The 26,535-nt window shown below is 40.4% G+C and overlaps 1 protein-coding gene across 3 annotated transcripts in view; it reads right to left on the minus strand.

Annotated features, from left to right (window-relative positions):
- The window catches only part of LOC309817370 (acyl-coenzyme A synthetase ACSM1, mitochondrial-like), a gene marked incomplete at its 5' end in the record, with an annotated part of 34,243 nt that extends 16,616 nt beyond the window's left edge, over positions 1 to 17,627 (minus strand). The window contains 6 exons of one of the 3 annotated variants that reach the window (XM_082645627.1): positions 39 to 118; positions 2,260 to 2,419; positions 3,205 to 3,345; positions 4,886 to 5,093; positions 7,823 to 8,033; positions 17,421 to 17,627. In XM_082645627.1, the coding sequence (XP_082501753.1) occupies positions 39 to 118; positions 2,260 to 2,419; positions 3,205 to 3,345; positions 4,886 to 5,093; positions 7,823 to 8,033; positions 17,421 to 17,612 (992 nt within the window). The remainder of the gene's footprint in view (positions 1 to 38; positions 119 to 2,259; positions 2,420 to 3,204; positions 3,346 to 4,885; positions 5,094 to 7,822; positions 8,034 to 17,420) is intronic. The other 2 variants (XM_082645626.1, XM_082645628.1) reach the window with 2 other exon arrangements.
- Between the last annotated feature and the right edge of the window lie 8,908 nt (positions 17,628 to 26,535).

Here is a 26,535-nt window from a genome sequence, read left to right on the forward strand (position 1 = left end):
AAGATTCCTGTTACCAACCGCAGCCAGTTCTACCATACCTGGTGAAATTCTGCTGCAGAATCATTCGAAACACAGAGGTCGCAGCAAGGCAGTGGGTAATAGGGTATTTGAATAAAGTCTAGAGAGTTAGGAGAGAAAAAATTTTATTTTTAAAATTAAGATTTAAAACATGGGTTTGTTATTAGCATTTTAATTCTGACCTCTCCTCTAGAAGAGCCCATTTACTCATCTGTTAATTCTTTCAGTATACCTAAATTGAGCATGAATTCCATACATGGCATGTGTCAGGTACTATTGGCGCAACACAAGAAAGTCTAAATTGAGGGGATGCGTAGGGAGGGAATGAAGGGAAAGTTTTGTTTTGTGAATTTGAATAGTAAATTTTTAATGTAACATTTTTCATTTTTGTCACTATCTCCCATCTTCAATAGGAGAGACTGAAACCAAGTAATTTAAAAAGTTTATTTTTAAAAATTCATGCAAGTAATAATTGTAAAGTCAATTAAACCATTAAACTTTCAAATGCAGGGTTTGGGGTAAATTTGTAGACTCAATTCTTTGAAATAATTCAAGCTTAAAATACACTGAGAGTTTGGGGACACCCCTTGTAGGGGAAGGAGAATTAGACCTGGTGGGGGAAGGAGAGAGGTGGATTCATTGTGGTTTGTGCAGTTCTATGCCTCAGAGACTGGCAGGATGCAGGCAGAAAATAATGATGGAGAGGCAGATATTGACATAGGGGCAGGGAATGAGAAGTGAGAGGTACAGTTTCAGGTGTTGGAGGGATGATCAGATGAACTTAACCAACCAGTAGAAAAACAGGGGGAACTAGCCTGGAGAGAGAAGACTGGACAGTTTTGAGAGCCACCTGAGTGGATGTACCTGCTGGAGAAATGGAAGTAAAGGAAGCTGCTCAGAGGGGAGGGAAAGTTGAGGGCAGAGCCTTGGGTGACTACAGCGCTCAGGGCTGAGCTGGGGAACAGGCGGTAGCTGTAGCAAGTGGAGAATGTTCTGTGGAGCCATCTGACCTTAAGGGAGGAGAGGCGGGGCTGGTCCGAGGTGTACCAGGGTGAAGGGCAGGTGTCCTTAGGAGGAGGAGCTTTGAATACGTTTATGGACTGAGGGAGTCGAGTCAATGAAAAGTGAGAGATTGAAAATACAGCAGAAAAGGTTTAATGAGTTAAAGATTAATAGAGAGGGGCTCCAAACAGAAGGGCAGGGAAAAGAGCAGGATCGGCTGCAGGTGTCGGGAGGGAGTTGGACGCTGAGAGGTGAAGGGGCAGGTCTGCCTCTGAGACAGAAAGCAGGGGAGTGAGCGGAGACACAAAGACAATTTTTTTTTTTTTTTTTTTTGCGGTACGCGGGCCTCTCAGTATTGTGGCCTCTCCCGTCTTGGAGCCTGTCCGGACGCGCAGCCTCAGCGGCCATGGCTCAAGGGCCCAGCCGCTCCGCAGCATGTGGGATCTTCCCAGACCGGGGCACGAACCCGTGTCCCCTGCATCGGCAGGTGGACTCTCAACCACTGCGCCACCAGGAAGCCCGACAAAGACAATTTTTAAGTGAAGAGAAATACGTTGAAGGAGTTCACGCAGGTGACCTCAGTTATTACCATGGTGTATGCATAACAGCAACTGCTACCATTTACTGAGTGTTCTCTCTGTGCTAGTTTCAGGGCTAAGCACTTTACACACCTTTCCTATGTCATCTCATTAATATTACCAACAATTTTGTGGAGATAGTAACCATTAAGACTCTCATTTTACAGATAAGGAGACTGAAGCTCAGAGTGGTAAGTAAACCACCAATAAATGTCAATCATGGGATACGAAACTAGATCTGTCATATTCCAACGCCTTTGTTTCTAAATACGTCATTAAATTGAGTGGTCACACAAATACAACATTCACACACCAGCTACCTGGCCCTGGTAGAGCCAGGATCCAGGATCAGGAGACCTGAGCTTGTTCTGTTTGCTTTCATTTCTCAAAATCTATATTCTGGTTCCCAGGTCCACAAAGTCTGATCCATAGGTCTAGGGAAAGGTTTGGAATATGTGTTTTCTTCAAAGTTACCTCTTGATGTAATTCTGAAACAATGATTGATTCAGTGCTTCACACGTTGAGAAACCCAGAGCCAGGGTTATATTATGCTAAGAGGATTCTTTGCTAAATAAAGTATTTTCTCAGTTGGGTCCAGCATTTGAACTGGAAATGAGTTTCTTCTAGGAGTATGTTGATATCAAAAGGCTCGTCTTCTTACCTGCACAATGACCTTGGGGTCAAACTGGGGCAGATGATGGACAAAGACTGTAGACCCTGCTGTCCATGGTTCAAGCAGGGACCCTACGACAGCCAGAATCCAGCCTGTGTCTGCCAGGCACCAGAGGACATCAGACGTCTTCAGCTGCAGTAATTTCCTGCTAACTCCAAAATACAGTTAGCCTCAGATACTATTCTGACTAATATACTATCCTTCCCTTCTCTCCACCCCCATTCCTCCAGGATTTTGCTACTCAGTTGTTATCACTAGCACAGATACCAGCTATCTACAAAAAGCTTTCTCTGTCCCCCTGGTCTGGTTAATAAGGTACAAAGTATATAGAACATGGTCTGGTTTGAATATTACTAGTTGGGGGACGGGGAGAAGGGAGAAGAGTTTGGTTTAAAACTGATTAAATGGTTAACCCAGCTTCAGCCTCTATGTTTGTTCCAGGTTAGGGCAGTGGCCTGGTGTGGCTTAGTTCCAGGTATTATTTTTCCCTAACAGTTCATGACTGGGAAACTCTATGCCGAATTTGTCCACAATCAAGGAGAGGAGAGGACCTGTCACGTAAGGTTACATTGCTGGAGCATTTTATCTTTCCCCACCAAACCGTGGAACTACTGACAGGGACACAGGGGCTTGTCATTTGTGTGATTTGCAGAATGCCTGCTGTTTCCACCCACATCTCCTCCATGCCTCCTGTGAAGGTGCTCAGGCAGGACCCAAATGTGCCTCCTTTGTCATTCAGATGCCTCTGTCAGCAAACACTCATACATAGTCTATACTTCTCACACCCTAGAAGTCTGAACCAAAGAGAGCAGAAAGGATAAACAGCATGGGGTCAATTCCACCAGGAGATCTTTTCCCAGCACATACACATATACATACACACTTCACCCCAGATCTGTGGCCCAGCTCCTAAGCTGGTGCCCTCTCTCCTACCATGAAGGGAAGAAGGATCTCAAAGCAAGTCCATGGCTGTGCTTTGCCATCTTGGGGAGGCCTGTCGTCCCACTGGTGAAGAAGATGGCCATTGGGTCCAGGGTCTTTGACTTAATACAGGTGTGAACTGGGGATTCTGACCTGCAAAGGGATTCAACACAAAAGGACAGAAGTCATGTTTCCTGCTTTTCCATCCTCTGGGGAAGCAAAAGAAACAATATGAGGTTTGGAGTCAGAAAACTGGGGTTTGCAACTCCCAGTATTAGGCACCAAACAAAGTTTATGGGTGACTTGGATATGTGGACTGAGATTTCTTCATTTTAAAAAGTGGGGAAAATATGATGTATTATTTTTAATTTAATAAACATTGAAATAGTATTGCCAATGATTCCAGACAATGCTGTAAATGATTTACAAATAAGAACTCATTCTATCTTCAGAGCAACCCTAAAAGGTAAGTACTGCTTTTATGCCCATTTTGTAGATGAGAAAACTGAGGCTCAGAAAGTTAAGTAACTAACCTGAAGACATATAGCCAGCAAGTTGCAGAGCCAGGATTCAAACTCAGTGTGATCCATATACTATGCTTTTACTCACACTGCTAACCCTGTATTTTACACAGACTAGCTTCACGGGAACGTAACCTCATAAACTTGCTGTTGAGGGGTGGGAAAGAGAAAGCTAGGGAGAATGAGAGTGTAAGGAATATATATATGTACCTCTGCCCTAGCATGAGCTACAGGTAGAAGGTAGAATCCGTAGCTCCCTCCATCTGCTTGGTCCTTGGGGAGCTTCTCCTTGGCTGAGAGTCTCTTTCTTGGGCCTATTACAATTGTAAATGCAAGCTTCCTATAGTACTCAGTCAGAGAGGCTGCAAGTAATCCCAGTGCTGGAGGGAGCACTGGCTCTTGTGGAGAAATGAGACCATACTGAGTCTGGAAATTTAGGCGAGTTTTAATGAGTATTCTTTGTTTAAGCTCTTTTAATCTAATTCTCTGACTTCAGAATCTAGCATAAGATGTGATTTCACTGTAATATTTGCCCTTGGGGGTTGAAGTAAAGAGCTTTAAACACTGTGGAAGTACTTCAAGAAAACAAATCCAGCATGGTTTGTGTGTGATATGAAAAATGCCTGAAGGCTTGCAGAATCAGAGTTTTGGAGGTGGAGGGGTCTTTCTTACCTTCAGCACTTCCCTAACTTTTCCTTCAAGGTGTCCCTATAGACACCCACCCCCAGGACATGGAAAGTGTTTGCTCCCAAAGCTGCCTGTCATTTTCTTCTCAGTCTCAAGTTTCACCTTAAAAATTCATCTTAATCTTTTGTTCAACTTCTTTAATTGCTAATTATTTACATAAAAATAACATTCAGATTCCCCACCTACAAGGAAAATGCAACACAATAACCCTCTGACTTTACACATCTCCTTTGCACGGGGATGATTATATTTTAGTGAGAGAGCCATAGGAGTTCAATTTCCTCATTTTATACATAAAACAACTGCAGCCAAGAGAGGAGAAGGAACTAGCCCAAGGTTGCACAGCAAATCAGTGACACAGCTGTGAAGAGAAGCTCAGACCTGGTGAGCTTCCTCCCACTGGCTTCTTCTCTACCAGCACTTGACAGTGAGTGACTTTCTCCTGCCATTCCTCAGAAAGCACATTCATCAGACCAGAAACTCACTTAATCAGTGATCGGAAGTCCAGCCACCCTTTACGGCTGTGGTCAGACACCAGGAGCTTGGTTTTCAGAGCAGGACACTCAGAAGCGACAGAATCCACCTCTGGGGCAAGGGTATCTGTGGTCACGATGCCCTTGGCTTTAGACACTTGTAGTCGGTAGAGAATGTCCTTGGCCTTCATCTGGGTGGTCCCTGGCATGAAGACGATCCCTAGGGATGAGAAAGAAACGGCTTATTCTGGTATCTCTTTCACAGCCTCACAACCTTGGCTGTCAGACCTGGTTTATATGCATAGAAATCCCCTAACTTCTTGGCATGCAAAGGATGGTCCACAGCATCAACACTGCCTAGGACACAGAATCTCACACCCCACCCCAAACTTACTGAATCAGAGTCTGCATTTTAACAAGATCTCGAAGGGACTTCTATGCACATTAAAATTTGAAAAGCCTGCCCTAATAATTTCTACTCTAAATGGATCCAGCCAGTAGACAGGTGAGTCCTTCTTTATACAAATTTACACAGGATCTGGGAAAGATACAAGTAGGACAGTGTCCCTGACACTGCCTCCCTGCCCCCATTTTCTCCTCTACTTCCTTTTCTGTCATCGTGAATCTCTTGTCATCTCTTGTCATCATTCCTTGTGTCATCTTGCATTTCCTCTCTTTCCTTCGTTCGTCATACCCAAAGTTAATTACAATGTCCTCTGAGCTTTTCTACTTTTTCTTCCATCTTCCATCACCAACAATTAGCTCAAGCCTTTGTGTGCCCCTATTGTATTCTAATTTCTCCACCAGAATGCCCTGTCCTGAATCTTCCTACTACCCACCTTCCGTATTATTAGCCCGCTTAGTTCCACAGAGCACTGACATTTTCCCCTCCACATTTCTTCTCTTCACTAACACCTGGGCCCTCTCTCCAGAGAAACACCGCACTCCCCATCCTGACTTTGAGGGCACTGCTCACTCTCCATCTTTCTCTCGCACAACTCTATTCTCTATTTCAAGATGACCATTCTTCGTATAGGCTACTCCTGACTCTAAGCATTTCCACGTGCTGTGACCATTCTCGGAATTTCTGTCTTTTGCTTCTACTCCTCTTTAATTCTTCTTATCCCAGAGGTCTCAACTCATGTCTTGGGTTTCTCATGGACCATCTCTTCACTATACAGATGGCATGGTTTCTTTATACTCCCTCAGCCACTGCTGTTAATTCTTGATCTTGATGGATTAATCAACTATTTGTGAGAAAACATGAGACATAGAATATGTGAGCAGGAGCACGACATATTGTTGTGTGAGCATGCATTATACAACAACTGAAGTGATTCAAAAAAGAATCCATGGGGCTTCCCTATTGGCACAGTGGTTGAGAGTCTGCCTGCCGATGCAGGGGACACGGGTTCGTGCCCTGATCCGGGAGGATCCCACATGCCGCGGAGCGGCTGGGCCCTTGAGCCATGGCCCTTGAGCCATGGCCGCTGAGCCTGCGCGTCCGGAGCCTGCGCTCCGCAACGGGAGAGGCCACAACAGTGAGAGGCCTGCGTATCGCAAAAAAAAAAGAATCCATGAGTTCCATACTGATTATATAGATTAATGCATAGATAAGCAATTAAAAGGGAAAGGAAAATCTCTATAGACGAATGCCAACTAATAAATGTAGAGGGAATGATATAAATAGAAAATACTAATAAAAGACCACCATTAAAATATTCAATTCAGTCAAGAATCATCAGTGGATTCTCAAAACCATAAGGTGAAAGACAGTTGGGGAACAGGATATTCACACAGTCCCATAAATATTACATGACAGATTACTTACTAACTACAAAAGGAAAAGGAACCCTTACAAAGGTGGATACTACCTTTCTAAAGTGATACAACAATATCAATGATAGTAGGGCAAACCAACTTTATATATGCCCAGTGTGATGCACCAAGGAAGACACAATATTGCCCTTCTAGTACCTGGGCTAAAAATGTCTAACCTGAAGATAATCATGAGGAAGGAGTCAGAAATACAAATTTTGATGGGCCTTCTGCAAAACAACTGGCTTAGATGCTTCAAAATTGTCATCGGGGCTTCCCTGGTGGCGCAGTGGTTGAGAGTCCGCCTGCCGATGCAGGGGACACGGGTTCGTGCCCCTGTCCCGGAAGATCCCACATGCCGCGCAGCGGCTGGGCCCGCGAGCCATGGCCGCGGAGCCTGTGTGTCCGGAGCCTGTGCTCCGCAACAGGAGAGGCCACAGCAGTGAGAGGCCCGCGTACAGCAAAAAAAAAAAAAAAAAAAAAAAATTGTCATCGTCCTATAGACAGTGTAGAACGTAGAGAAACATTCTAGATTAAAGGACATGGAGGAGATATAACAACTAAATGCATTGGATTTTTGATTTAAAGCAAATAAATGCTATAAAGGACATTATTGGGACAATTGAGGAATTTTGACGATGGATGTATATCAGGTAACTCTATTGCATCAGTGTTAAACTTCTTGTGTATAACTCTACTGTGCTTATGTAAAGGAAATGTCTTGGATCTTAGCAGATGCATGCTCCAGTGTTTATGTGGTGTTTATGGGTGTCACAGTGTCTGCAACTGATTCTTAAATGACTCACTGGGAGAGAGGGCTCAAATATGGCAAAACGTTAACAATTGATGAATCTTATAAAAAAAAACAAGAATGTCTGAGACCGTGTACGAGAAAGTGTGTGTGTGTGTGTGTGTGTTTGCGTGTCTGAGAGAGAGAGAGAGGATTACAACATTGTGTTTGAGAGGGTGTGAGTACAAGGGAGAGAGTGGATGAGAAGGAATGAAATAATATTTGAGTGAGTCTGAGAAAAAGAAAGACTGTGAAGAAGAAAAATTGGGGGAAAGAGAAAGCACCTAATATTTCAGGACAAACTGGCTCTAGGAGCCCAAATATCTGCTTGGGTCACTGACCTGTTCGGATGCAGCCCACAGTCACCAGCCACCACTCAGGCACTCGAGGCAGAATCAAGGCTAGATGGTCTCCCTCCTGGAGGCCACAGGTCTGTGTGAAGACGTTGGCTGCACGACGGGTTAAGTCTGTCATCTCTCTGAAACTCCACTTCACTTCATCCCCTTGATTATTCACCCACCACAGGGCTGGGTTTGGACCTCTCTTGCCTTCCTGGTTAGGATCATATGCTACATGTTATTTACTGATTCAAAGGAAAGGGTCACTAATTTGGCCAATCCACTACCACAGTCACATTCCACTGTGAATGTAGCTCAAGGTCTGAGATCCCATTTTAAAGCATTTATAGTGCCAAGAGAACTTGGGGGGAGGTGTGATCCAGCCAACTTCATCTGGTCTACTGTAACCCCCTCCTCTTAAGTCTCATAAAACCATGAAAAGCCTTCATGTTACTTATTGAAGACTTACAATTTTATGCTCCATGTGTCTGTCTTAGTTCCACATGGACAGTAGGTTACTCTCTGTGCCTCAGTTTTCTCATCTATGAAAAGGGTATAATAATACTACCTAGAATGTAGTAAAGTTCGAATTAATTATTTTAAAAGGTCAAGTGTGTATAACAGTGCCTGGTATATAGTAGGTGCTCAATAAAATTCCTATTATTATTATTATTACAACAAGATAAAAGAAGATAATTTATTTCCTGAATATTTGGGGAAATTATTTTTTAAATTAAGGTACCTCAAGAGGCGTAAGAAGTCAGTTTTGGAAGCTCCAGGGCCTTTTTCCCCTCACAAAAACATCAATTAAACAACAATAGACTAAGAGGGTCTTGTAGGAATTTAGAAAAGAGTCACAAATCCACAGCAACCAACAAATGCCAAAACAATAAAAAGTCATAACCAAAATGGTAAGAAATTTTGTGGTGTTTTTGCTTATTCTTGCACCACCTGCTCTCTGATGTGGTACAGTGTAGTCAGAGGAAGCCACCCAATTCCCAGCCCCTCCCCTAGGATAGATGAAAAAGACTGAAACTTGTGTGCAACATTCTGGAAGTGGCCTTAAGCACTGGTTTCTGTCTTGACTGACTTGGAGCTCAGAAGGTTATGATGGCATATTGGAGGTATCTGAAAACAGAGGCAGATGTCACAGTGTGTGGAAACTGTAGACCTGTGGTTACCTAGGGATTAGAGACTACAGACAAAGAAAGAATAGAACATTTAAGTCCCCCAGAAGAAGCAGACTTTTAAGAAAGTTAAAATGTGAAAGAGCAGCCAAAACTAGAAAAAAAAAAAAAAAAAAAAAAAGCACATGCACAGGACCAGGAAAGACACATGCCAGAGAAGACCTTAAGTCTTTGTACTGAGCAGATTATTGAAGGTATTTCCCTGCATGGAGCCAGGCTGCAAAGACTGAGAGAGGAGGCTATTTTGTAAAAATATCCAATTTTTAACAAGAGATCACAAGGTCTACAAAGAAAAAGAGAAGCAGTCTATTCAAAGTAACAACATGAATCTCCAGAAACTGACCCTAAAGAGACATAGGCTGCAGTTACTAGACAAAGATTTTTAAATGACTGTCTTAAATACACTGAAAGAGCTAAAGGAAAACACAAAGAACTAAAGCAAATCAGGAAAATAATATATGCACAAAATGAGAATATCAACAAAGAGATACAAATTATAAAAAGAACCTAACAGAAATTCTGCACCTGAGAAATACAATAACTGAATTGAAAACTTCACAAAGGGACTCAACAGCAGACTTGAGTAGGCAGAAGAAAGAATCAGTACACTTGAAGACAAGTCATCTAAAATTATTGAGTCAGAAGAGCAAAAAGAAAAATACAAGAAGAAAAATGAACAGAGCCTAAGAAACTTATGGGGCACAATCAAAGAGACCAATATACACATTATGGGAATATCAGAAGGAGAAGAAAGAGAGAAAATGGAGCATAGAACTTATCTGAAGTAATAATGGCTAAAAACTTCTCAAATTTGAGGAAACGCATGGAGAGACAAATACAAGAGGCTCAATGCACTCCAAGTAGGAAAACCCAGACACCCACAGAGAGACATTACAATCAAACTACAGAAGACAAAGACAAAAAGAGCATCTTAAAAGCAGCAAGAGAAAAGTGACTCATCAGGTGAAATTCTTAATAAGATTAGCAGTGGATTGAAGACCAGAAGGCAGTGAGATTATATATTTAAAGTGATAAGGAAGAAAAAACTGTCAACCAAAAATTCTATATCTAGCAAAACTGTCCATCAAAAATGAGGGAGAATATGTATGGCTGAGTTGCTTCACTGTGCACATGAAATTATCACAACATTGTTAATCAGCTATACTCCAATATAAATTAAAAAGTTTTTTAAAAATGAGGGAGAAATTAGGACATTCTCAGATAAAAAAAGCAACAACACTGAGGGAGTTCATTATCCTTAGACTTTCCCTACAAGAAATGCTAAAAGGAGTTCAAGTTGAAATGAAAGGACATTAGAGAGTAACTTAAATATAAAAGTATAAAGTTATTTAATACAGATAGATAAAAGACAAATATAAAAGCAGTATTTTTATAGTTTTGGTTCATAACTTCACTTTTTATTCTTTCACTGTATGGAAACCACAAAAGCATAAAAAATAATTATAAATCTATGTTAATGGGTAGACAATATGTAAAGATATAGTTTGTGAAATCTATAACATAATAAAGGAAGGTGCAAGGGAACTGGAAAACAGTAGGGTTTTGTATGTGAATGAAGGTAAGTTGTTATTAGTTTATAATGAAGTGTTATAATTTGGAATGTTATATGTAATCCCCATGGTAATCACAAAGAAATTATCTACAGAATATTCCCAAAAGGAAACGAAAAGAAAATCAAAACATATCACTACAAAAAATCAACTAAATACAGAGGAAGGCAGTAAGGGATGAAGTAAGGGACACAGAAGCTGTGACATCAAGGAATCAATTAACAATATGGCAATAGTAAGTCATCCTTATCAGTAATTACTTTAAATGTAAGTGAATGAAATTCCCCAATCAAAAGAACTAGATTGGCAAAATGGATAAAAAACCCAGAATTCAACTATATGCTGTCAACAGAATTGTTACTTCCATGTGATGGAATATGATTAAACCAATAAAAAAACCTTTCAGAATATTTCTGCAATAAAAGTCTTATAATACAATATCAATTTAGAAAAGCGAAACCATATTCACATTAAATCCAAATTTATATAATAGTATCCATTCATTCATTCAATATATATTTGCTAAGTTCTCATTATTTCTTAGGCACTGTTCTTAGACCAAAAGGATACAATGGTGAACAAGACATACATATACACATGTATGTAAACAGTTTTAAATGTTTATGGACAATTTTCATTTTCTTGTTTAAATCAAGTCTTTTATTTTCCCCAAGTAAAACGATTCTTTAAAGTTTTTTTAATTCCCCAAACAAAGCATGTTCACAGTAAAAGTTCAGGCAATGCACAATGTTACTAACAGAAAAATTTCTTATGAACAGAAAAATTTCTTCAAATTTCTCATCACATTTTCACTACCTGAAGGTCAACACTGATAATTGTTTGGTGTATAACCTTCCAGAAATTATTTCCCACATATGTGCAAACATGATCCCACCATCTTTGCCTCATATGATTGGAACAAAGGAGTGTATCTCACCTGAGATAAGGCTTATATACATACATACACACACAGATATATGTATATACATATATTCATATCTATGGAAAAATCAGTGCTATGAAAAAAAATGTTCTCCAACAGATTAAGGAATGTTAGAAAGTATAAATGACTAGTTGTGCACTGTCTATATAAGGGGAACAGATTATATAATATTTCTGTATGAGTTTACAAAATTATAGAAAGTTTGGGGTATCAAGGTAAAAACAATTTTTTTTTTATTCAGACAAAAGTTTAGACTTCTAACTCTTGCAACTTGAAGAAGATATTGCTTAAGCATTTATGGTTTGGGGGGCTCAGAATTAATCTGATAATGTGATATTAAGATTATCATGTTTTCAAAAGATAAAACACAACCTTTAAACTGGATATGAGATTTAAAGTTTTATGCAGTGAGGTTTGAAGCCAATGGAAAATTGAGAAATAGATCTAAAAAATAAAACACTAACTCAGCAATAAAAAGGAATGAAGAAGTAATACACAAAACAATATGAATGAATCTCAAAAACATGCTGAGTAAAAGAAACCAGACACAAAAGAGTGCATCCTATATTAATCCATTTCTATGAAACCCTAGGAAAGAGAAATATAATGGCTACTGACAGCAAATTAGTGTCTACCTGGGGCTCAGGGTGGGAATGGGTGGGTATTGACTAGGAAAGGACAAATGGAAATTTTTGAGGTGGTAGAAATGTTCTAAAACTTATTAAACTATCATATAAAGTGTGCGAATTGTATTCTAGGTAAATTATAGATAAATACAATTGATTTAAATAAACAAAAACCTACATAGCTACTCCTTGTTAATCTCTAACTAAAATATAAAGAAGGAAAATTGGAAAGGTAGATTAATTACTCATGTGATTGATGAATGAGATGATTCTTTCTGAAGGTTAAAACACATAAGAATTTACTGCCTATAGAAAGGGCTTACCTTATTTTTAATTAAAATGAAATACAAGTAGAATTTCTATAATTTCTGTAAATTAATGATAGAATATGATAGATTTCAGAGTTAAAATCCTAATTGACATAGATAAAACACTTTCCCCAACAATGATATAACTCACATTCTCTTCCATTGCATTTGGAATGTTTACTAATCTCCAGAAATTTCAAAAGTCAGAGTATACTTTTTGACCACAATGGAATTAAGCTAGAAATCATTAACAAGAAGACAATGAGAAACCCACTTCAACTATCAGGAAACTAACCGACATTTCTATGTAATCTATGGGCCAGAGAAGAATCAAAAGGCAAATAAAAAATATTTTGTACAGAATGGTAATAAAATATGACATATCAAAATTTGTATAATGTACCTAAAAGGAGTGCTTAGTGGGAAATTTATACTTTTAGTGCATATATTGGAAAAGAAAGAAGGCTTAAAAGTAAGGACATAAGCTTCCATTTCAAGAAGCTAAAAAAAGAATAACAAATTAAATCAAGGGAGGATACAAGAAAAGAAATAATAAAGATAATAGTAGGCATCAATCAAATGGAGAGCAAATACACAAGAGAGAATATCAGTAAAACCAAAACTGGTTTTGAAAAGATTGATAAAATTGGTAAAATCTTAGGAAGACTTATCAAGAAAAAAAAGAGAATAAACATATTAAAAATATCAAGAATAAAAAGTGTACATTATTACAAATCTTACAGACATTAAAATAACAATAATATTAATAACTTTATGTCAAAAAATAACTTTATGATATTTTGAATGAAATGAAGAAATTTTTTTAAAAATTTAACTTTCCAAAATTGATGAATAGAAATCTTAATAACCTATCTATTAAAAAAAGTTAAATCCTTTACTGAAAGATTTTCTGCAATGAAAACCCCAGATTTTATGTCTAAATATTTCAATATGCATGTTAGTGTGTTGAGTTTGACCTGAAAAACTGCTGGTTTTTGTTTTTTTAGGAAAACAGTGATAATTATATTTCAGTTATATCTCAATAAAACAACAACAAAAAATAGTGATAACTTTTAAATTCTTTATCAAAGCTCTTAGAAGAGCACCTGGTACATAGTAAATGTTCGTTAAATATGTACTGAATGAATAAATAAAAAACAACAACTCTGGAATATAAATAAGGAATTTCAGGGTTAAATTAAATCTGAAGATGACCCCAATCATTGATGGGCCAACCCCAGCTCCAGGTGCCCCAACTCCATAGCCGGCTATCCCAGGATCCAGCTTCACCCATCAGTGGGCCAATAGCAGCCCTGGAACATCCCAGGCCACATGGCCAGCCACATCAGGAACCAGCTTTGCCTACAGGCTGGCAACCACTACATGAGACAGGAAATGTCAGCCAACCAGTCTGGGGGCCATCCTTGACTACCAGTGCACCCACGGTAGTTGGCCATGCCACAACAGAAGGGCCCACATAGCCTACAGAGGGTGGAACACTAGAGCATATAACCCTAGAGCATATAACTCTGGTGACCAGAGGGGAGTGTGCTGCTGGGCCCACAGGACATCTCCTGCATTAGGCTAATTCTCCAAGATCAGGAACCACTTATGTAGGAATGCTAAAAGGCAAAGAAATAAAATCATCTATACCCACAATAAGTAGTTAATGGATATGCAAAAGAAAAATATGTAAAATATGTCATCAAAAATAACAAACATGGGGGGGAACAGTAAAAATGTACGGTGGTTAGAATGCATTTGACCTTAAGAGATCATCAACTTAAAAAAAAACACAACATATACATATATATATATATGTCATGACAACCATAAACCAAAAACCTATAATAGGTACACACACAGAAAAGTGAAAGAAATTCAAGCATAATACTAAACATGGTCATCAAATCACAAGGGAAGAGAGGAAAAAAAGAAGAAAGGAACAAAAAAGGAACTACCAAAACAATCAGAAAACAGCAAAATGGCAATAAGTGCATACCTAGCAATAATTACTTAAATATAAATGGATAAATATTCCAATCAAAAGACATAGAGTAGCTAAATTGATAAAAAAAAAAGACCCATTATATCCTGTGAAGAGACTCACTTCAGATCTAAAGTCACACACAGACTGAAAAAGTGAGGGGATGGATAAAGTATTACATATAAATGGAAGTGAAAAAAAAAAAGCTGGTGTGCCAATACACATATCAGACAAAATAGACTTTAAAACAAAGAGCGGGGCTTCCCTGGTGGCACAGTGGTTAAGAATCTGCCTGCCAATGCAGCAGACACAGGTTTGAGCCCTGGTACTGGAAGATCCCACATGCCGTGGAGCAACTAAGCCTGGGCACCACAACTACTGAGCCTGCACTCTACAGCCCACAAGCCACACCTACTGAAGTCTGTGCTCTTAGAGCCCATGCTCCGCAACAAGAGAGGACACTGTAATGAGAAGCCCTCATATCACAACGAAGAGTAACCCCCATTCGCCACAACTAGAGAAAGCCTGCGCACAGCAACGACGACCCAACACAGCCAAAAATAAATAAATAAAATAAATTAAAAAAAATAGAAATGAAAAAATAAAACAAAGAGCATAACGGGAGATAAAGAAGGACATTTCATAATGATAAAGGAATCAATCCAACAAGATATAACAATTGTAAATATATATGCAGCCAACATAAGAGCACCTAATGCATAAAGCAAATACAGTTGACCCTTGAACAACACAGGTTTGAACTGTGTGTGTTCTGTTGCATTTCTATACACTAACAATTAACTATCACAAAGAAAAATTAAGAAAACAATCCCATTTACAATTGCATCAAAAAGAATAAAAGACCTAGGAATAATTCTAACCGAAGAGGTAAAAAACTTGTATCCCGAAAACACGTTAGGTACTCACTAAATCCTAACTGAATGAATGAATCCAGTATCAAAGAGACAGAATGAATGATTTTGGACATGAACGTGACCTCTTATGAATAGATTTGGGAGGCTGCTCCATGAATCAATTGGAGTGCAGTATCCTTGGAGCCTAGAGTAATATAGGGTTTAATTCCCAAGGATAGTCAGGGGTTATAAATTGGTGGCCTGAATGAGTGACTATATTCCACCCCTGAACCTATGTTGCCTGGCTTATGCTAAAAAAAATTACATTAAAATGTTGTATTTCTAACTTAACATTTTTAATAAGTAAAATGTGTTGAAAATTGAGTCAAAATAAATTCTGTCTATTTGTTATGGTTTGGATTGTGTTGTTGATTAGGCTACGGGTCAGTTTCTGAATGATGCTTCTTAAGTTGTAAGGGGAGGCCCAGAAAGCCAGAGTGGACTATGGTGGCATGCCCTCTAGAAGGTCTTCCATGGGAGCAACATCAATCCCTACAGTGCTCGTAAGGCAAGTTTCAAAATTAATGTATTCCACAAAGGTGTACTGAGGGATTGCTAGGTGTCAGACACCATACATCACTAGAGAGACACTGATCATGATCAAGGCAGTTGGAAAAGTAGAAACAGACAGATCAGAACTGTTGTGAGAATGAATGTAAATGGAATGGAGATGCTGGGGGTAGGAGAAGTTTGGAGATATGGAGGAATTGACAATGACCCAACAAAGACGGGGCATTCCCTGGGCAAATATTTACAGGGTGATAATCTCCAGGGGTTGATGTGTGAACTAATAAGGACTTTATGAAGATAAATGAAGAAAAAAAAAACAATGGTCTCTCCAGCCATTTCTCATGATTCAAAAGGTCTAACCAGGGTTTTGGTCTGGGCAGTGATGAAAGTCAGTTTGTAGACTGAAGGAAGAGATGTTTGGACATCATCAGATTGTGGGACTAGGTTAAACAGTGGATTATAGAATCAGACAGCCTGAACCCAAATCCTGCTCCTTCACTTATTAGGTATGTGAATTCTGTAGGTTATTTGAACCCTTGGAACCTCAGTTTCCTCAGCTGGAAAATGGGGATAATTAAAGTGTCCATCTAATCAGAATAATAAGTGCAAAGTGCTTGATATGGCACATTAAAAAAAGGCTCTTCATAACTGAGGGCTCTATTTTCCTTGGAGTTATTATGGAAATTCAGAAAAAGGAAAAAGATGGAGGTAGGAAAAAATGTCCCTATGAAAGGCATGTAAGCTTTGAGTATTAACATATGAATGTATGTTCATGGGAAATTAAAAATACATCAACTCTCTGACTCCATCTCAGGTGAATTCTTTCTTCTGTACAAAGACAGTGTTGAGTGGGTTTTCACAATGTGGACATTACCAGCTGGGACTTAGTAGCTGGAACACCACCCACTGTCTACCCCAACTCCTAGTGTCACCACTGCTCCTCTCTTGGTCTGTCTCTTGGTAAAAGACAAACCAAGGACGTGCATTTTTCTGCAGAGACCACAGGGACAGGTTTCTCTGGACACACCCTAAAGCCACATGCTCAAGTAGGTAGTTGATAGGGAAGACTCCAGATGTACTTGCCATCATCATAGGAAGATAGATCACATGATTTTGTCACATGGTCAGATGTTCATGTGCACAGTCAGGTTGCCTGTACCCTCCTTCTCGGTGTAGCCTGAAGTCAAGCCCAAGTGTGATGAGATGAATTCTAGTTAGACTCACAGTTCCAGTAGCTGAAGGTGAGAATTCAGACCAACATCAACTTGCTGACCTGTGATTAGAACTTGATACTTGGTCACAATTACCTGACTGTGTACCAGATACTTTCACCTGCTGTCTTGTTTCTTAAATGAGATTATCCCCATTTCACGGATAAAACCACTGGGGCTCAGAGAATTGACGAAGTGTCCAGGCTGAGAACTGAAGCCCAAAACATAAGTTTTCATGATACTTGTAAGCTTAGCCAGAAGCCATTCTTAGTTCTGTGCCCCTCAACCTACTAGGAGCAAGAGGTCAATCCTGTTCTCACCCCGCATCATGGGTGTCTCCTTACCTTCTCCATTTGAGTCCAGTAGTCCAGTACATCACTTGCAAAGTTAAATTCCTCAGGTGTATCATAGTCATTCCATCTTGGGGCTCCAGCTCCCGATAAAGACTGGCAGCGCAGGTGCTGAAGGGCAGGGTGGAAGCCATGGCAGGATTTGTGGATGCCCCAGAGGACCCGGAACTTCATCAGCCATCGCATGGTGGAGCAGTCCTCAGGAAGCAGGCACAGAATTCTCAGGCCACCACCTGCCTTAGGAGGGGACGGCTAAGTAGGTTGGTCATCGGAGCAGGAATTTCTTCCACAAAATGAAGGCACATTCCTGGTTAACTGCTAGAGTGATAACTTTGTTTCAGCTCACTGGAATTTGGAAGGCACAACTTACTGATTTAGGTGGGGATTTCTCTTCCCAGATGAGGCAAAAAATGATGGGGAGGGGCTATAGCTACCAGATAAGGTTGGCACATATTTCTGAGGGTCTTCTCCTTCTCTTTTTTGTACCCCCTGGGATGGCAGCCATGTGGTCATCCCCTTTTTGGTAGAAACTCATTATTTAAAAAGTCCTGTACCTCATGTTATCCTTGCTCTGGAGACCTCTCTTCCCACCGAGCCCAAATGTATGGTTCTCATGGAAACTAACATATTCTTAGATGATTCCACCCCCTGTTCAAAGTTGACTGGTCCAGAGCTGAGTAGTCGTTTCCCATGATTTTTTTTTTTTTTTTTTTTTTTTTTTTTTTGCGGTACGCGGGCCTCTCACTGTTGTGGCCTCTCCCGTTGCGGAGCACAGGCTTCGGACGTGCAGGCTCAGCGGCCATGGCTCACGGGCTCAGCCACTCCGCGGCATGTGGGATCTTCCCAGACTGGGGCATGAACCCACGTCCCCTACATCGGCAGGCGGACTCTCAACCACTGCGCCACCAGGGAAGCCCTTTCCCATGATTTTTAAATCCAAACTGGGCTAATCATAATCCCTCTCCAAAACTTGTGTGTGTGTGCTTGTTATCAAACGGTATATAAGGCAGTCTCTCCTTGGTGGAAGCCATGAAATGCACACTTTGGAAACTGTCGGTGGCTATCATTCCTGTCATGTGGAGATAACTGCTCTGCATGAGTGAAGAAAATATGGAAGATTTCAGAGACATGGAAATAAGGGGCAGAGAGTATCTCAGAGGCATGCAAGTCTCTGGCTCAGAACTATTGTCCTGAGGCCCGTCTGCATCTCTGCCCCTCTCTTGGTAATATCCTGTCCTGAATGCTATGAGCCAACAGTTTCTCCTGCCTGAGACTGGGTTTCTGTCACTTGAGACTCTAAGAATATTGACAAATATGCACCACCACACTCAGGACAGAGGAGGCTAATATCACAGCACCTTCCTTACTGGACTGGGATCTGGCCTCGGGGTTTTCCCCAGGACAGCATTCCAGGTAGCTATTACCGATCCCTCACTGGACCTATGAAATAAAGTTTCTTTGCCACTCCAGATCCCAACAAATGCTTCTCACATGGGAGCAGAACGCTCATTTATTAGGATGCTTCTTGAAGTTTGATTGTGAAAACTGGCTTAAGCAAGAACTTCTGTTCTACGAGAAGAAAGCCACTTCACAAATAGCTCTGAGGTTCAAGCACTTCATCACTGCAAACAATTAAGCCTCCTCTCCGTTTCAGCAATAAGATAATACTGTTTGACAACAGACCCATAAAAGAGATCAATAAAACTTGACTCAATTTATTTTCAACCTGTTTAGACTCCTAATAACCTAACCCCAATTAATTTTGATGTTGCCCTCAGAACCCTGTTACTGTCTGCAGAAAAGAGGACAGATATGTGAAAGCTTCATCCCTTAGAGTTTCCTTGTCTGTGTGGATCCTTAGACCACATGAACTAAAGTATGTCCCCTTCCTTTTTAGTGCCTGTCAATCAATCGTACTGTCTTTTGCTTTATCAGAGCACTTAAGAGAAGAAAGACCCTAAGATAATCAGCTGGCCCAGACGTTTGACCTTCATCCTTTGGAGGAAAAAATTTGAATTGCCAATATTTAAAATTTGGGACATTTCGTTTAAGATGTGAATTGAAGATTTCTCTTAAAAACTCAGAAGGCCTGGCAACACTGGGCCTTTATTTCAACCTGGCACCAACTGGTTGGAGCTGAAAATTAAATGGAATGTTGTCCAATTCAACAGGGTTTCCACTACTCCCTATGTTGTTACAGCTACTTGCTTCTGCACTTACTGTACCTATCCAGCTCTTGTCGACATTTGAGCTTAAAACCCCCATTCTAGGCCAACAGCCCAAGAGGGACGGGGATTTCCCCAAGGTTTCAAGGCAAGTTTAGTAGCAGAGCTAGTTCTAAGACCTGCTTTTCCTGCTATTTTTTCCAACATATACCTCTCTCCACAGGCATGAGCTCAGGGAGAGCAAGAAAGCAGACTCAGTTGCTATTTTTATACACAGGTGTTTACATCACTGCAGGATCCTCCTTAAAATACTCAAGGACAGTGCAAACAACCCCTTAATAAGTGGCTAAAAACCCAAACAACACCAAGAGAAATAATGAGGAAATTAATTAATCCTTTATTATGGGCTGAATTGTGTCCCCTCAAAATTCATATGTCAGGGCTTCCCTGGTGGCGCAGTGGTTGAGAATCTGCCTGCTAATGCAGGGGACACGGGTTTGAGCCCTGGTCTGGGAAGATCCCACATGCCGTGGAGCAACTAGGCCCGTGAGCCACAACTACTGAGCCTGCGTGTCTGGAGCCTGTGCTCCACAACAAGAGAGGCCGTGATAGTGAGAGGCCCATGCACCGCGATGAAGAGTGGCCCCCGCTTCCCAAAACTAGAGAAAGCCCTCACACAGAAACAAAGACCCAACACAGCAAAAATAAATAAATTAATTAATAAACTCCTACCCACAACACCTTCTTAAAAAAAAAAAAAAAAGAGCAGCTGGATTCACCTGTTCAAATGAAAAAAATAAAATTCATATGTTGAAGTGCTAACCCTCAGTATCTCAGAATGTGATTGTATTTGGAGATAGAATCTTTAAAGAGGTAATTAAGTTAAAACGAGGTCATTAGATGGCCCCTAATCCCATATGACTGGTACACAGTGCCTTGATGAGTTCTTGCAACAGAGCTTTGATTTTCCGAGCATTTGGACTGAAAAGCTCTTTATTTTATGAGGCAACATCCTTAGTGTGTTATAGGGGATCCTAGAGTTACAGAGCCAGGTTTGGCTCCACTGGGTACCAGCTGAGTGATCTTGACCACCATTCATGTCTCCAAACTTGAGGGCATAGTAGTAATACCCACTATCTGGCTTCCACAAGGATTAGCACGATAATCAATATAAATCACTTTGCCAGCACTGAGTCTGATACAGAATAAGGGCTCAATAAATGTTGAGGTGCCTTCTAACTCCTAGCAAATTCTGAGGCCAACACCTTTCCTGTTAGATATTAAAAAAATATTTTTTAATAAAAGGCATTCACCTTATATACTGTGAACAAACTTCTGCATAATGGAGTTTTCTTTCCAGTGTCTAACTTCTAGGTCTTTTCTACCCCTCTCGGTACCCTCCTCCCACAGCCCACCACATTCAGAGCTGTCTAACATTAAGTCAATCACCCATGTGCCAGCCACGGCGCTAGGCATATCACATGTATATTCCCATTGAGCCCTCTCTCTCGATATCACCATCCTCATTTTGCAGTAAAGGAAAAGAAGTGTCAGAGAAGTTAAGAGACATGCTCAAGGTCTGTAAGTGGCACTGCCAGAATTTGAAATTGGGTCTTCAGATTTTAAGTTGAGTATATACTTTACTGCCCTGTGGCAGATAAACACACACATATAAACACACACACACACCCCACCGCAAAGAAGCTGTCATTCACCTCCACCTTACCTGGTACTGTTTAGGAAACACTGGGGTTAGGTCTTGGATGGGGACTTTGCGGTTCAGTTCTCTCTGATCAGAAGTTCAGTTGTCTCTGTGCACACAACAGAACTTGGTTCCTGGCCACAGCTGGGGTGGAGAACTTGGCAGGAATTGAATGATTCAGAAGGGGGAGGAGATGCTCATGTATAACAGGTCAGAAAGCAATCACAAGCCCTCATGGAGAGAAAATCGGTTAGAAAAACTATATAACGTAATCTCCAATTATGGTAGGGAGGCCTTGCAGTGTGAATGAACAGATAAAGCCAAATGGAGCACTTTCACAAGTTCTCTGTAGCTAACCTGCTCCCCTCTCCCAGTCCCAGGTCTCCAGGTGGCAGCGTTGCCTAGTAGTTAAAGCCTGTGATCCGAGGCAGAGAGATTTGGGTTTAAGCGTTAGGTCTGCCGCTTACGCTCTCTTTGACTTTCATGGACCTCCTTTTTCTACACTTCAGTTTCCGTATCTATGAGATGGGAGTGCTAACGGTGACACCTATTTCCTACGGTTGCTCTTTGTTGTTGTCATTGTTAGTATTAGATGAAATAATTCATGAAACGTACATAGCACAGTGCTTGGCATAATCAATGTTGGCTGTTTTTACTAACGCGGGATTCTAAGAGAAGCAGTGTGGTGTACTGGCAAGATGCGGGGTCTTTGGAATCCCAAAGTCTTGAGCTTAAATGCTGGCACAGACACTTATAAGATGGCCCATGGCAAGCCATTTACCTCTTCGAACTTTTGTCTTCTCATCTGAAAAGTGGAGGAGTGGGTGGTTGTTAATAAGATTTGTCCCACGGGATCTTTGAAAGGTTCGCACAAGGTAAAGTCTGCAGCGTGCCTGGCCCAGCCAGGCATGTAGACACTGGGTTGACATTGATGTTGCACTGGATAAGTCCAGATTGTCACAAGTAGTGGCTTGTACTGTTCGTTTTCTTCTAGAGCCTTGTTGGGGAGTTGTAAGGGGATGGGGGATGTCTAGTATCCTGGTGCAACTTTCCCAGCCCCTTTTGCCTCCCAACCTCCTTTGAACCAGGGAGAAAATTACCTCTGCTCAAAGCCACCACCAAAGACTGCTGGAGACAGCTAGAACACCCCTGCTACGGCTGAGGGGTAAGCCTGGCTTCTGAGGGGTGGGTCTTGCTCCTTCTGGCCGATGCATTCACGGTGAATCCTTGCTCAGGAGAGACTCTTATTTTATGAAGAGGAGCAAGAAGGCAGGGCTCGTTGACTGGCCATAGTAAGCTAAAGATTATGAAGTACAAAACACCCTGTTACTCAAGCAGAAGAGGCAGCCACTTTTGAGAAAAGAATGGGGACAGAGGAACAGTGCACAAGGTGCCCTCTGGATCTCAGTAGATCTCCAGTGTGGAATTGTAATACCAGCATTGTGGTCAAGAAGACAGGCTCTGGGGCTGGGCAGCCTGGGTTTCAGTCTAGCTTTTATCCGTTACCAGCTCTGGGACACTGAGCGAGTTTATTATCCCTTTGTGCCTCAGAGACAGTAGAATTCTCTAAAGATTCCATGTGCACGTCTCCCTTATGTCCAAGCTTCTTCTGTAGTCAGGGTGAGGCTATTGAATTCCACTTTTGGACAAGGAACTGCAAGTGGAAGTGACACAAGTCACTTCTGGTCTAGGGCATTTAAGAGCTGGTATGAGTTCTCTATAATCCTCTCCTGACTCAATTGTCCTGGTAACTGTGTGGGGAGATAGTAGCATCAAAATATGGCAGAGATTCTATCAGCCCAGTTCTCTGCAGGGCCCTTTCTGCATTACCCGTTTCAGATATCACATTCTCTCATACCTTCTGCGGGGCTTGCTGGGACATCTGGAGCTCCCAAACCCATTGTGGGACAGACAGGCTCTATATCCCGCTCACAGCCCCAGGGGTCTCTGTTTCTCTTCTCCCAGGACCCTCTTTTTTTCAGAGTAGCTGGGCCCTGGAGGGACGTGGACGATAGAATGGTGCCCATGGGTGAGTAGAGAAGAATGACTGAAAAAAGTCATGACTCCACCCAAAAGCTGGATCTTAGAGTCTGAAAATATACCTGCTCTTCTGAGCAAATGCCCCCGCCCTGCTCACTCCTCCCCTCTCTCTCTCCTTTTGTAGGCAGACTGGCTCTTTTGGTGCACTGAAGTTTTAATTAAGGGTAGCTAAAATTAAACAGCAATGTTAATCAGCCCTTTCATTGCTCTCTTCCACCTTTCCGTTATCACATCCTGCCTTTTCTGAGTCTTCTTTCTCAATATTGATTATAGGATTCTCTTCCTCTTTATTCTATTAAAGTATTGTTGCTCTCCAAGGACTCATGCACACCCAACAGTTTCTCTCATTCCATTTATTCCTCCCCCCCACTCTCTCTCTCAATAATTTCCTAACCACATTAAAAATCTTTACTTCCCCCAGAGTTCAAACTTAACTATCCAGCTGATTACTAAATATACACTAACCTCAGTATTTCATACAGTGTAGATAAATTAACATGACCACAGTTGAATTCTGTGTTCCTGCCTCCAAATTTATTCATCTCAGAGTCTTACAACCACCTCTCCCAGTTTACTTAGTCAAACACCTAGACATGATACTTCTGTACCTCCTTGCCCTTAACCCTATCTGCCTTACTTAGTCACTAAGTTACCAGGTTCCAAGAAGAAGGAATTCTTCTTCTAAGCATTTCTCAAATTCTCCTTTAATACATTTACCACTCAGTTACCAAAGTAATCATTTAGAAATGAATTGTTGACTGAGTTCATTACTGTCCAGATAAAGTCTAAACTTTTTATCATGTGATATAATGACCACCCCTTCTGACATTTCACAGCATGAACCTGATATTGAAATAATATTGAATGCAAGTGAGGTGACTATCCTTTTTCAGGGTAAGTTCCTCCTTCTATCTACAGAAAATTGCAGCAACCCGGGGGCAACTTATGCCATGAACACATACACAAATTAGTTAGTCTGTGGATTCTCTAGAGCTAATGATTTCCAGGGAAGTTATGCACAACATATACTGGGTCACAGGGCCTTGACAATCATTACTTCTTGGTTCTGAAGGTTACTGGGGCATCTTAAAGGCTTTAACTAGACAAAGACAGGAAGGATGAGGTAGTCTATTTTTATCTCATCATGAAAAAAACAAGAGTCCGTGATTTCCTTGTGCAGGCACATCTTGGAGATATTGCTGGTTCAGTTCCTGACCACAGCACTAAAGCAAATATTGCAATATAGTCACACAAATTTTTCTCAGTTTCCCAGTGCACATAAAAGTTATGTTTACACTGTACTGTAATCTATTGTGTACAGTAGCAATATACCTTTAAAAAAGTACATAACTTAATTTAAAAATACTTTACTGCTAAAAAATGCTAACCATCATCTAACAACGCAGGGTTGCCCAAACCCATCAATTCGTAAAAACCACAGTATCTGTGAAGCGCAATAAAGTGAAAGAATAATGTGAGGTGTGCCTGTAGTTACAGTAAGGCAATCTGAAAGGTACTGGCTTAATATTGTGATTTCTATATACAAGCCAAATGGAGAAGGAGATGGAATGAAGTGGGGAGAGACACATTCTGTACTTTGGGTAAGTAAGTCATAGATTTTCCCTAGAAGTATGGGTTCCCAACATCACTCATTCTGGAGCCTGGAGAAGGTAAGGAGATCATGGATGGGCACTGAGTAAGGACATATGATCAAAGTCATTCTCACTATAGGATAAAGGTAACACTGAAAGTGTCAGAATGATCAATCTGCTAGATTTAAAATTTTGGGAATGTGTCAGTTAAATGATATTCTTTCAACAGTGATAAATCCAGATTGTGAAAAAGAAAGTTTTGCTCTTTCCTTAGCGGATTGTATTTCTCTACTAGGCCTAACATAAAACTCTGGTGAATTTTAGTGGACTCCAGGAGAGGATTATATTACAGTGTATTCACATTCTGGTGGATATTTTATTTTATTTTATTGCTGAGTTGTAATTAACATACAATATTATATTCGTTTCAGGTGTACAACAGTGAATTGATATTTTTATACATTATAAAATGATCAACATAATAAGGCCAGTTAACATCATCACTGTACAAAGTTATTACAATATTTTGACTATATTTCCTATTTGTACATTACATCCCTGTGACTTATTTATTTTATATCTGGAAGTTTGTACCTATAATTCTCTTCATCTGTTTTGTTCATCCCCCACCAACCCCCATCCCCTCTGGCAACCACCAATTTGTTCTTTGTATCTATGAGTCTGTTTCTGTTTTGTTTTGTGTGTTCATTTGTCTTGTTTCCTAGATTCCACATATAAGTGAAATCATGTGGTGTCTGTTTTTCTCTGTCTGACTTATTTCACTTAGCATAATACCCTCTAGATCCATCCATGTTTCCACAAATGGAAAGCTTTTGTACTTTTTTATGGCTGACTAATATTCCACTGTATGTATATACCACATCTTCTTTATCCATTCATCTATCAATGGACATTTGAGTCTTTAATATATTTTGAGTGTATTTTTCTATATGGTGTAAGAAACCAGTCGAGTTTATTCATTTGCAAGTAACTGTTTAGCTTTCCCAACACCATTTATTGAAGAGACTGTCTTTTCACCCATTGTGTATTCTTGCTTCCTTTGTCATAGATTAATTGACCACATGAGTTTGGTTTTATTTCTTGACTCTATATTCTATTCCATTGACCTATGTATCTGTTTTTGTGCCAGTATCATACTGTTTTGATTACTATTGCTTTGCAGTAAAGTTGCAAGTCGGGAGTATATCTCTAGGATTGTTCTTTTTTTCTCAAGATTGCTCTGGCTGGTCAGGATCTTTGTGTTTCCATAAACATTTTAAATCATTTGTTCTAGTTCTGTGAAAAATGCCATTGGTATTTTGATAGGGATTGCATTGAATCTGTAGATTGCTTTGGGTGGTATGGACATTTTAACAATATTGATACTTCCAATTCATGAGCATGGTATATCTTTCTATTTCTTTCTCTCTTCTTCAAGTTCTTTGTCAATGTCTTATAGCTTTCAGAAAACAGGTCTTTCACCTTCTTGATTAAACTTATTCTTAGGTACTTTATTCTTTTTGTTGAAATTGTAAACAGGATTGTTCTTTTCATTTCTCTTTCTGAAAGTTTGTTATTAGTGTATAGAAATTCCAGATTTCTGAGTATTA

This window comes from Mesoplodon mirus (assembly GCF_964341445.2).
Source record: "Mesoplodon mirus genome assembly, chromosome: 15".
Classification (NCBI taxonomy): domain Eukaryota; kingdom Metazoa; phylum Chordata; class Mammalia; order Artiodactyla; family Ziphiidae; genus Mesoplodon; species Mesoplodon mirus.